Source organism: Rhincodon typus, chromosome 5, assembly GCF_021869965.1.
Source record: "Rhincodon typus isolate 14 chromosome 5, sRhiTyp1.1, whole genome shotgun sequence".
Classification (NCBI taxonomy): domain Eukaryota; kingdom Metazoa; phylum Chordata; class Chondrichthyes; order Orectolobiformes; family Rhincodontidae; genus Rhincodon; species Rhincodon typus.
In genome coordinates this window covers 43580904-43593470 of record NC_063336.1, presented here as the reverse complement: position 1 = coordinate 43593470, position 12567 = coordinate 43580904, and the positions used below count along the sequence as shown (strand labels likewise).

Here is a 12567-nt window from a genome sequence, read left to right as displayed (position 1 = left end):
AAAATTACTGAGCAATTTTGTATCTTTCTGTTCATACAGTCATTTATATTCTACCTATTGTCATGATAAAAGAATACAAATGGGAAGAAAGTTAAAATGCTATTCTATTTGTTTACAACAGAAAGTCATTCAAATAAGTACTTACATGTGAGCACTCTTCACACATGATAGTACTGACCAGCTCTCCAACAAAAATCTGATCGATAAAATTCATCTTCACACCTTCTCTACCATATACTGTAATAACATATATAAGAGTCAAATATTTTCACTTCTAATTATTGTATTCACAGCTTCTCCTACAAACATATCGCTTTATTTTGAAGATACCAACACATGACAATAAAGGATATTCTATTGTATTCTATTCCACATATTCTGCAAACTGCAGCTTAATTTCTAGATGCTACACCTCGAAAGAAACCTTCTTGATACAAACAAAATTATTAATTTACCTTATTTATACAAATAAGTAGTCATTATTACTTTTTCAAAAGAATAACAAATCCCACTCGATTGAATGCAATCCTTATTGCATCTGTAAGATATCATAAATTATCATAATTGCACTAGATGGCAACCTTGAGCCATATATAAATCTCTACCTTTTATTTTACGTTTGGTCTCTTCATCAGCAGTTTTGACTGTTGGATTGTTGAAGGCTTTCAAGATAGCACTCTGTATGCGCTGAGATATAAAATAAGACAGATAATCTATGAGTATACAGATTACAAATTACTTGGCCTAGATCTTCCAGTCAAGGAAGGATTTTTAACTGGTTTAGAGGGGTGGGGTGGAGTTGAAGGGGCATGCTTTTTCAGAGTGTTAAGGGAATAGGGTCAGGGATGAAATGTACAGATAGTCGAGTGAATAGAGATGGGTAGCATTGAGGGTGATTGGTCGTAAAAGGGGAATGGACAGGGAGAGGGGGGATTGGAAATTGGAGGAGGGATGTGCAGTTTGCAGGTAAAGCCATGAATAGTCAGGTTGGGAATGTGGGGGATGTGATGGGGTGGGCTTCACCGTTAATCAAAGACTACACCAAAAATTAACAGCAGGAGAATAATAGGATCATAGGTATAATTATGTCATGCCATGGACACAGGTCTCTGACACTAAGGTCAGCGCAAGAGACATTTTGGACAAACACAGGCACGCAAATCAGCTCAGCAGAAAGTTCTTGCATCCTGGGCAATGCAGCATATATATTTGTTTATTCGCTGCAGCTGGCATTGGAAGATTCCGCCCCATTTGTGGTTATTATGTTGTCCAACACAACTGAATATAAAGCATAAACATATATAAACTACAATAAAAATTAAATTCAAGCTACCAAAATTGAAATGAGCACCATATCACTGAAAACAATTTTTTAATAATCGAATTTAGTTAGATTTCACATTGGTGTTTAGAATGCTTTAATAACATATCTTTGAGACGCCTTTGGTAATGCATTTTTTTCAATTCACACCTTCAGTCCAAAAGTAGAAGATCAAGGGTGCTTTCCTTTGTGTTAAGACATTCAAAACAGATAGGTTTGAAAAATATAAAGGAAAAATTGCTCGAAGCGAGATTTGAGAAAAGAAAATATGAATATTTCACAGGTCAGTCAGCACCCGTTAAGACAATGGACAGTTTACCATTCTTAACACCTTTCTGCAATCTGTGTTCTCACCTCCTCACTACAGTTTTTGCCTTAGAATCAAGGAACAAAACAGCACAGGAGGAGACCCTTGGGTTTATTGTGCCTGAGTTGGATTTAATCTTCATGATTATCATATAGAATGTATAACGCCAAAACCTCACTGGGTGCAACTGGCTCATGCTAATGTTTACAGTTCACGCAAGGCTGCTCTCACCCCATAGCTTATTTAATCCTTAGAGTGTAACCGTCTATTCTATCCTTCTACCTACCTATCCATCCTGAAATGCATCTCTTCTATTCATCTCAACTATTCTTTGTGGTCGTGATTACTGTACTAGCTGGACAAAGAAGTCTCTCCTGAATTCCCTCATTGGATTTATTCATTACAATCATGTATTTATGAGCCCTACTTTTGGACTTTCCTTCATGCGGAGGTAAACTCATCTGAGCCTTCTGCAATCAATTTCCCCATTAAGTTACTTCTCAAGTCTTCCCTTTTCTACAGCTCCAGATTAGTTGCTCTTATTATTGTTAGCTTCATTTTATAACATGCCTTTAAGTTACAATTTGATTTTTATTTCTCGAGTGATCCACTTCTCTTTGTTTTACCTTACAGGAACACTCTATACCTTTTCATAATTGAAAACTTCCATCACTGATCTTTAAGTTAATTTTTAGATGCTTTTAATGTGAGTCCATCAGCTCGGTCTCTCCACCTCCCTCTCTGAACTGAAGAGCTCCTCAACTCTCACCTCTAAGTTTTTATTCATCTGAGATAATTTCTCCTTTGTTAAGTCAATATCTTTTGTTTAATTACAACTGTTTGGAGTGAATTGGGACATACACAAATTCTTGTTTTTTGTATTGTGAAAGCAAACTACTGCAGATACTAGAAATCTGATTGGATACAGAATACTTTTTTTGGAGAAAAGAAAATGTTTTTGTCTCAGGTCAATGAAAGGTCCAGATACAACTACTTATGAAATCTTGTTTTTTTTTAAATTTTGTGACCTCCATCCTCAAGTACCCTCTGCAAGGTATCAAGCACATATATTTAATTGGTTCCAATGTGGAACATGAATTTCAGTTGCTGTTCTTCCCTTTTCCGAAGGATTTCCATCTGTTTCATGATATTCTCCACTTTGCCACTGTGAAGAAACATACCATGTGGAATCGGAGCAAATTATGCAAAAAAAATCCGAATTATTCCTGATTACAGATTCTCCCAGAACGACAAATGTTTGAAGTTGGTTAGTCTACTCGATTTGTACTGCACCCACTGCCAGTGAAGAAACAGAAAAAAAAGACTGAATTTTCCCATTTTCAGACAAAGTGTTTTCTCAAGATACACAGTGCGTAGCCACCATGGCTCACGGCAACTTTTCTCACACTTCTCTCAGCGAAGTTCACTGCTTTTCAACTCTCAAATTATGCATCCATGCTTTATACAGCTTGTTTTGTGTAAGTGCATGGCAGGAGAGATGGAAGCACCCACACCTGCTGGGACCTTCCAGTTCTGGCACAATATTTAAAACCCATTTGCAGATGCTGCAAGCCAAGAACTGCCCTTCAAACTGTGTTGCTTGAGTTCCTATATTCAGGACATGGCCCAGAAACAGAAGCTAGCTGACAGGGAGCTGGAAGTGCCAATGGAGAGAAGGACATTGCAATACCCAGGTGACTGGCAAAGGAGGTTTAGTCAGATGGACTGAAATACTAGCCTCGATCAATGCTGTATCCCAGGTAAAAAACAATGCACAGCAGAGCAGGAAGAACATGAATGATTTTTTTGCACTCCACAAGAGTAAGTGGCATCATCTTCTATCAACAATCTCACACTTACAGGGCCACGACTCACTCTAACCCTGTTATAGCACAAGTCTCTCACTAAGGCTCATGAACTACAACTCTCACTACTGCATGGATGATATCTACACAGCAGCTCTCACCCACCTTGTCCATCCAAACTACTAACCCTTCCTGCTCTGTCTACTTCCTACTCAATGACTGGGCCACCTCACCACTTCTCCTGCTTAATGTTACTTGCTTGTGCTTTTATGGAATGCTTTAGGATGTCTTTCTGCATTAACTGGTAATATATAAATGCAAATTGTTCCTGTGGAGTGAAGGGTCAGGGAATGAGTAAGGTTGCAACAGGAAAAAGGATTCTGATAAGCATCGCTCCCAAAGGCTATACTTGACACAATATCAGTGAGAGAAATGAATCTGACAGTTGTGAGTTAAGCTCTTCAAATGACAACGAGGGTTATAAAGGACACTCTGGAGGATGCTGAAAAAGACACAGAATGCTACGTTCGTACTCAAGAAGGCTTGAAGCCAGGGCAACAGCCGGAAAGATGGAAAGCACGGCAGTATTAATGAAGTGGGATGGGAATTGAGGGCAAGTACTTGAGAGTGGAAAATGACAAGGTATACAAGTGAGGAGAAGGGGAGGAGAGAGAAATAAAATGCGCAAGAGATCTAAAAAAGGGAGATAAAACATACCTGGTTGTGGTCTGAGGCAGCAGAAAAAAAATGCACACAATTTATGCTTTGCACCATCAATTTTGTACTTGGAAGCAACAGTTGTAACTCTAGCCCAAGATTCTGAGAGCTGAATGCCACTGGTATAAGGATTAGAAAGGTTTTCATGTGAGATATCACATTCACTGATTGTTAGTGCAGTTATGGATAAAAATGAACAATCTTGATTCAAGCTTATGTAAAAGGTGTATCTTATTATTCTTCTGTATTTTTAATTGTGGATGGATATGGGAAAAGACATGTTTTAAAAGTCAAGGATTGTTGAAGGATTACTGCAGTTTTTGAAAGCAAGTTAGTGGCACTCATTATAAGTGCTGTCTACACTACAGTTGATTCAAATAGTGGAGAAAGCCTAGTTCCAGATAAGCTGAAATCAGCGAGCCATGTGCAAATGGAGATCTGGCTGACAACAAGTAGCTAATTGGTCTGTGAAATGATGACCAGTTATCGATGTTAGCAGGCAGTAGGCCTCTATCAATGTGTTTGCCTCCCAGGTAGCTAAACAGCTTGGGAGTGTGAAAGTTCAGATCAGAAGTCATTAGACTTCTAGAAAGGAAAGGGCTGTTTCTGCTCTACAGTAAAAAGCATCTCAAGCCTGAAGATAACAAGTTTATTTCCCCTCATTAGTTGCTGGAAGCTGTGACTTTTAGTAAGTCAGAGACCTTTGGAGGTGCGAATCAGTCACTTTGTGTCTCCTGCAAGCACGTAAAAATACCCGGAGAAGGAAGATCGAGGAGGAGCGATCTGATCAGCAAAAGGATCACTTCAGCAAACCCTGTGGACAGGGGCCATTAAACTGCCTTCTCAGGCTTTCCAGCTGAGCATAATGCCAATGTAAATTGTTTGTGCCTGTCTGTATACGTATATAGGAGTTGTATAGGAGCGTTACAATTTTAGCTAGTAAAGTTAAATGTTGATGGTTTGTAATTGTTTAACTATAATTAAAACCTATTTGTTTATAATAAATAATAATGCTTAAGTATGGATTGCAGGAGAATGAAGATAGCTGGTCAGACAAGCTGATACTGGCAAATGGAAGTCAATCCAGATAATTGTGAGGTGGTGCACTTGGGCAGGACAAACAAGTTAGACACAGCAGAAATTCAGCCCAAGGAAGAAGAAACATTACTAAGGAAAGAATGAGGCAACCATGGCTGACAAAGGAAGTCAGGACAGCATAAAAGCAAAAGAAGAAGCATACAATGTGGTGAAGATTAGTGGGAAGCTTTTAAAAACCAGCAGAGGATAATTGAAAAAGCAATAAGGCAGAAGATGAAACATGAACGGAAGCTAGCTAGTAATACAAAAGAAGATTGCCACAGTTATTTTAGATATATAAAAAATAAGTGAGACAGGCAAGAGTGGACATTGGACCACTGGAAAATGAGGTTGGGAGAAGTTATAACAGGTCATCAAAGAAATGGTGAGGACCTGAATAGGTGCTTCACATTAGTTTTCACAGTAGAAGACACCAGCAGCATACTAGAACTTCGATCGAGTCAGGGGGCAGAAGTGAGAGTAGTGGCCATCACTGAGGAGAATGTGCATGGAAGCTGAAAGGTCTGACGATGGATAAATCACCCAGATCAGATGGACTACACCTAGAGTTTTGAAGCAGATAGTTGAGGAGATTGTACAGGCATTGGTGGTAATCTTTCAGGAATCACCGGAGTCAGAGAAGGTCCCAGAGAAGTGGAAAATAAACTGGAAAAATGTATCAACCCTGTTTAAGAAGGGAGGGAGACAGAAGACAAGAAACTATAGGCTGGCTAACCTGACCTTAGTCATTGGTAAAATTTTAGAATTCATTATTAAGTATGTGATTGCGGAGTACTTGGAACCCCATTCCATTAAGACTGCTGTGCTTTCTCTCTCTTCATTTGTTGCCCATAGCTTCAAGCCTCCTTGACTGCATGGTAAAACAGGGCTGAGTCAGTACAGCTTTGTCAATAGGAGGTCATGCCTGACAAATCTGTTTGGAATTCTTTAAGGAGGTAAAAGAGCAAGTTAGACAAAGTACAGCCAGTGCATGTGATCCATTCAGATTTCTAGAGGCTGCTAAATAAGACAGGAGCCCACAGTGTCAGACAAGGTACTGGCATGGATAGAGGATTGGCCGACTGGCAAAAGACAAAGGGTAGGGATGAAGGGGTCTTTTTCAGGATGACAGCAGGCGATTAGTGGAGTTCTGCAGGGGTCTGTGTTGTGACCACAACTATTCATGAGATGCCTTAATTGATCTAGACAAAGGAACTGAGGGTATTGTTGCTAAGTTTGAAAATGACACAAAGATAGATGGATTCACAGGTAATGTTGATGAAGCAGGAATGCTGCAGCAAAACTTGGACATGATAGGTGAGTGGGCAAAGAAGTGGCAGATGGAATATAAGGTGGGGAATTATGAGGTTATGCACACTGATTGGAAGAATAGAGGCGCAGACTATTTTATAGGCAGGAAAGGCTTTGGAAATCTGAAGCACAAGGGGCTAGTTCAGGATTTTCTTAAAGTTAGTATGTAGGTTCAGTTGGCATTTAGGAAGTCATGTGCAATGTTCGCGTTCATTTCAAGAGGACGAGAATACAAGAGCAGAGATGTAAGCTGAGGCTGCGTAGGCTCTGGGCAGACTGCATCAGGACCAGTGTGAGTAGTTTTCACAAGCCCTGTGTCTAAGGAAGAAGTGCTGGCATTAAAGAGGGTCAAGAGGAGTTTTACAAGAATCCTGGGGATGAAGGGCTTGTCATATGAGGAATGGTTGAGGACTCTGGTTCTGTCCTCAGTGGAGTTTAGAAGGATGAGGGGGGAATCTCACTGAAACTTCTGGAGTACTGACAGGCCTGGATAGAATGGATGTGGAGATGATGTTTCCTCCAGTAGGAGAGACTAGAGCCTGAGGACAGATCATCAGAGTGAAGGGACCGAGATGAGGAGGAATTTCTCCAGCCAGAGGATGGTGAATCTGTGGAACTCACTGTGACAGAAGGCTGTGGAGGCCAAGTCATTGAGTGTATGCAAAACAGAAATAGATAGGCTATTGATTAGGAAGGGAGTCAAGCCTACAGGTAGAAGGCAAGAGAATGGTGTTGAAAAACATATTAGTCATGATCGAATGGTGGCCTGGACCCGATGGGCCGAATTAGCTAATTCTGCTCCTATGTCTTATGGTTTAAGGGAATACATGATGAATAGTAGGACCCTGGGAAGCACCAATGATCAGAGGAACTTTGATGCGCATGTATATTGGTCCCTTTAGGAAGCAGGACAGGTACACAAGATGGTTAAGAAGACTTATGGGATACTTGTCTTTATTAGCCAAGGCACAGAGTTTAAGAACTGTGAAATTACGCTGGAACTGTATAAAACACTGGTTAAGCTAAAGCTAGGCTACTGTGTGCTGTTCTAGAATCCACATTCTAGGACCGATATGATTGCACAGGAGAGGTTGCAGAGAAGATTTACCAGGATGTTGCTTGGGCTGAAGAGTTTCAGTTATGAAGAGAGATAGATAGAATAGGTTGCAGAAGAAACTGAGCGTGGACATGACTGAGCTCTATAAAACTGAGAGGCATAGACAGGATAGAAGGGAGAAACTTGTGGGAGGGATTAATACCCTAGCATAGATTTAAGGTAAGGAGCTGGAGGTTTAGAAGGGATATGAGGAAAATAAAATTGACTCAGGAGGATGGTGGAAATCTGGAATGCACTGCCTGCAAAAGTGGTAGAAGTAGAAATTCTCATAATATTTAAGAGGTAGTTACACGTACACTTGTGAAGCCAAACCACACAATGCTATGGGCCAAGTAGTGGAAATAGGATTAGAATAGTTAGGTGGTTGTTTTTGACTAGTGCAGTTTTGATGGGCCAAAGGGCCTTTTTCTCTGCTGTAAATTTCGATGACTCTATGGTCCATGCTTTCAGTCAACCTGGATCTAAAAGACAGGTAAACTGGGTAATTCTGCATACTTTTAAAAATCTTTAACTTTTGTAATGATTCCAGAAATAGAAAGGCTTTATTTCCAGTGCGTCATTCCAGTGAGGCACTCATTGCAAGTCTTGTTTTTATATTTGAAATATATGATGCTATTAATTAGGGATTAAAAAGTAGAAAATTCTGGGCTCAACATTTATGATCTGTATAGTTTTCTATGTAACAGAAGTTCCTTGCTTGAATAATTCCAAATGCCTGCACTAGATTTTGAAGGATTGAAGAATTCCAAAAATACTTTAAATATCAAAGGCTAACATGTAAATATGGCCAGTTTGTAATTCACATGACTGAGTTTTTAATTAAGAAAAAAAAATCTCTTATTTATGGCATTCTTTTAGATTCCATACTTTATACTGAACTACATGCTCAAAAACAAATGGTGTATAGATATTCCTTAAATAAAATCATATACAATATAATCAAGTGCATTTGTTGCCCTACTTTTAAGCAGTATTAACTAATTTGGGAATATGGGGGTCTGGTCGGTCAGTCAGTGTGTTTTCAATTTGCCCTTTCCACCCTGTGACCAACAATATAGCCACACTAGCAGTGAATTGGTAATTGCTCAGCTGAGTACCGCTAAATAGGTTTCGGACTATCAACAGCCCCTTTTGTGAAGCTTTGTGCATTGAACCATTTATTTAGGTCAAACAAAGACATCAACCCTGCATGGTCAGGGTGCTAGTGGCTGTGGTGAAAGGCACTAATCAATAAACAGCAGGCTTCAACTATTTCTAAGCCTTTACACTAACCAATCTATTGCAAATAATATTGGAAAGAATTGCCCTACGGGACTTACCAATTATCATTCTCCCATCATCTTTAAAGTTCCCTTCCCCTTTCATCTAACTCAAAATACAAATTGCAACTGTAATCCACAACAGTGGGTTTGTGTAAGCAGCTTAAGAATAATGCATCTAAACCTGAACAATAAAAGATAACAATAATCAACTTTTCTCGTTAAGCTGTGTTTCACTGAAGACAAACTCGACCATCAGGTTAGAAGGGTTTTGTTAAGCTCACTAGCAAGGATAATTCATGCACATTACAACATATCCTTCATGGGGTTTCTAAACAACGTGAACAAGAGAACGTTCGTGGTGGCAATCCTGCTAAAGGATTCTGGTGGCAGGCACGCCGCTGCAGGCTTTCTCCCTCTCTCGACACCACATGGTTATGACACTCCACAACAATAACTCGATTAACAGCTGTGGTGTTCCCAGGGCAGACAATACTGTGCTACTCGGGTACCCGTGGTTCTGACTGGCACAACTGTCACTGCTGTGCAGTTTGAATAGATCCACAGACCTGCCAGTCTAATTTTGTCACACCGTCTAGAGCCCTTCAAGTCATTGCTATGTTTCTGCCTAGTAGCTGTGTCCCTTCCTACTCTGCCCAAGGTTACAGAATGACAGTCAAAAATAATTTAGAGTTTAAAATGAAAACAGACTTCACTGTATGATACAAAGCCTTATCACTAGTGCAACTCTGAAAATGATACATTAGTTGTGGTTTTACACCTAAATGAAGATCAAACTGGCAGAGAGCTTCACAAGAACTCCAATGATTTTTTTTAGCTTAATTTTTCTCCCATGTTAAAATTTCCTGAACAGTAAGACAGCAGGCAGAGTACCTACTTAAGACACCTATATGGTATTTCTAAATTATTAAATGTACAGGAATCAAAATTACATAGATTAATTCTCCAATTTTTTTTTCATTTATTCAATTAATTCATTCATTCATTGAAGAAGATAGCTTTCTGGCACTTTCCCAGGTAACTTCTTCCATTGTTGGAAATTCTTACTGTAGTCAAATTAATAGAAATAACTAATTGGAATATTCCAGCACACTGATGCACTGAGTCATTTCACCCAAACCTAATTTAGAGCTTATGACAAAGTAAGAATGATCTGCATTTTATTCCAGTGTTCAAGTTGCTGTAGTTCTTCCAATTAGTTTTTATTCTAAGTCAAAGTAAAGGCCTGTCTGCAAGACGAGACCAGACTGAGTGACCTGGAAATTAGTCAGGACGTGAGGGCTTTATTATTAGTGCTAATCAAATTGTATATGGCTAGGACATTAACTGGCATTTAAGAAACCAGATGTGTACGCAGCTACTTATCAGTATATATCAGTGTTCATTTAACCACGCTGACTGTGGCTTATGAAGCTTTTTGACTTGTTAATTTAGTAAGTTAATTTGGGATGTTTTATAAGCAATTTAAATCTAAAATGAACAACAATCATTGAAAGTGTTGTTTCTCCTACTAGCTTTGTTTCTGGCAGGAAATTGAAATTTCACGGATTGAAGAACAAAAAGATCAAACACGTGCATAAACACAAACACAATACAAACATTCATATACAGTTGATTGGCCAAGAAATACATTTCACATTTTAAGTTCAAATATCTTGCAGTTTAACAGACTAAGAAATGCATTCTAAGAGGATATTTAATCCTTTATGGGCTGAGTTCACCTTCTTAAGATGGCAATGTTATTTTTTGCTTGCATGTTAATTAAAGTACAAATAAATAATCTGAATCGATACATTTGCGTGAATTGCAGTTCTACTGTCTGTAACAGGAGGTAGAACATGTTTTGGGCACCTTGCATTAATTTTCACTGAACAGTTTATCTCATCAGGCACTGAGGCAAGGGCATAAAATGTACTCTGGGTGGGGGATTTTAATGTCCACCACCAAGAGTCGGTCAGCAGCAGTACTACTGATTGAGCTGGTTAAGTGCTAAAAGACATAGCTGCTAGACTGGGTCTGCGGCAGTTGGTGAAGGAACCAACAAGAGGGAAAAACATACTTGACCTCATCTTACCAATCTGCCAGCTACAGATGCATCTGTCCATGATAGTATCGGTAAGAGCGACTACCACACAGTCCTTGTGGAGACAAAACCCCGCCTTTACATTGAGAATAATCACCATTATGTTGTGTGACACTATCACTGTGCTAAATGGGATAGATTTCGTACAGATCTAGCAACTCAAAACTGGGCATCCATGAGGCGCTGTGAGCCATCAACAGCAGAACTGTACTCCAGCACAACTGTAACCTCATGGCCTGGCATATCCCCCATTCAACCATTACCATCAAGCCAGGAGATCAACCCTGATTCAATGGAGAGTGCAAGAGGGCATGCCAGGAGCAGCACCAGGCATACCTGAAGATGAAGTTTCAACCTGGTGAAGCCACCAACAGGACTACTTAACACCAAATAACATAAGTAGCAAGTGATAGACAGAGCTAAGCAATCCCACAACCAATGGATCAGACCTAAGCTCTGTAGTCCTGCCACATCCAGTCATGAATGGTGGTGGAGTAGGAGGCCCCGCAAATATCTCCATCCTCAATGATGGAACAGTCCAGTACATCAGTGTGAAATATTAGGCTAAAGCTTTTGCAGCAATCTTCAGCCAGAAGCGCGGAGTGGATGATCCATCTTGGCTTCCTCCAGTGGTCCCCAGCTTTACAGATACCAGTCTTCAGCCAATTCGATTCACTCCACATGATATCAAGAAACAGTTGGACGCACTGGATACCATATGGGCTACAGGCCCTGACAATATTCCAGCAATAGCACTGAAGACTTGTGCTCTAGAACTGGCCACTCCCCTCACCAAGTTGTTCTAGTACCCTTACAACACTGGCATCTATCTGGCAATAGAAAATTGCCCAGGTATGTCTTGTATGTAGAAAGCAGAACAAATCCAACCCAGCCAAACACCACCCCATCAGTCTACTCTTGATCATCAGTAAGGTGCCGGATGGTGTCATCCACATTGCTATCAAGCAACACATACTCAGCAATAACTTGCTCAGGGACACCCAGTTTGGGTTCCACCAGGACCACTCAGCTCCTGACCTCATTACAGCCTTGGTTCAAACATGGACAAAGGAGCTGACTTCCAGAGGTGAGGTGAGAATGACAACCCTTGACATCAAGGCTGCATTCGACCGAGTGTAGCATCACAGAGCCCCAGCAAAACTGAAATCAATGGGTATCAGGGGCAAACTCTCTGATGGTTAGTGTCATACCTGACCCAAAGGAAGATGGTCATGGTTGCTGAAGGTCAATTATCTCAGCTCCAGGACATCTCTGGAGGGGTTCCTCAGAGTAGTGTCCGAGGCCCAACCATCTTCAGCTGCTTCATCAATGACTTTCCCTCCATCATTAGGTCAGAAGTGGGGATGTTCGCCGATGATTGCACAATGCTCAGCACCACTTGTGACTGCTCAGACACTGAAGCAGTCTGTGTCTAAATGCAACAAGATCTGGACAATATCCAGGCTTGGGCTGACAAGTGGCAAGTATGACCAGGCTATGACCATTACCAACAAAAGACAGTAACCACTGCCCCTTGACATTCAATGGT

At 40.3% G+C, this 12567-nt stretch overlaps 1 protein-coding gene across 10 annotated transcripts in view; it reads right to left on the bottom strand.

Moving 5' to 3' along the window:
• The window catches only part of usp45 (ubiquitin specific peptidase 45), a 132273-nt gene that overhangs the window by 27417 nt on the left and 92289 nt on the right, over window positions 1-12567 (bottom strand). For all 10 annotated transcript variants that reach the window (XR_007262177.1, XM_048597507.1, XM_048597506.1 and 7 more), the window contains exons 10-11: window positions 606-687; window positions 146-237 (exon numbers count right to left, since the gene is read on the bottom strand). Coding sequence is in view for 9 of the 10 variants with exons in the window: in XM_048597507.1 (XP_048453464.1) it covers window positions 146-237; window positions 606-687 (174 nt within the window). In the remaining variant the exon portion in view is untranslated. The remainder of the gene's footprint in view (window positions 1-145; window positions 238-605; window positions 688-12567) is intronic.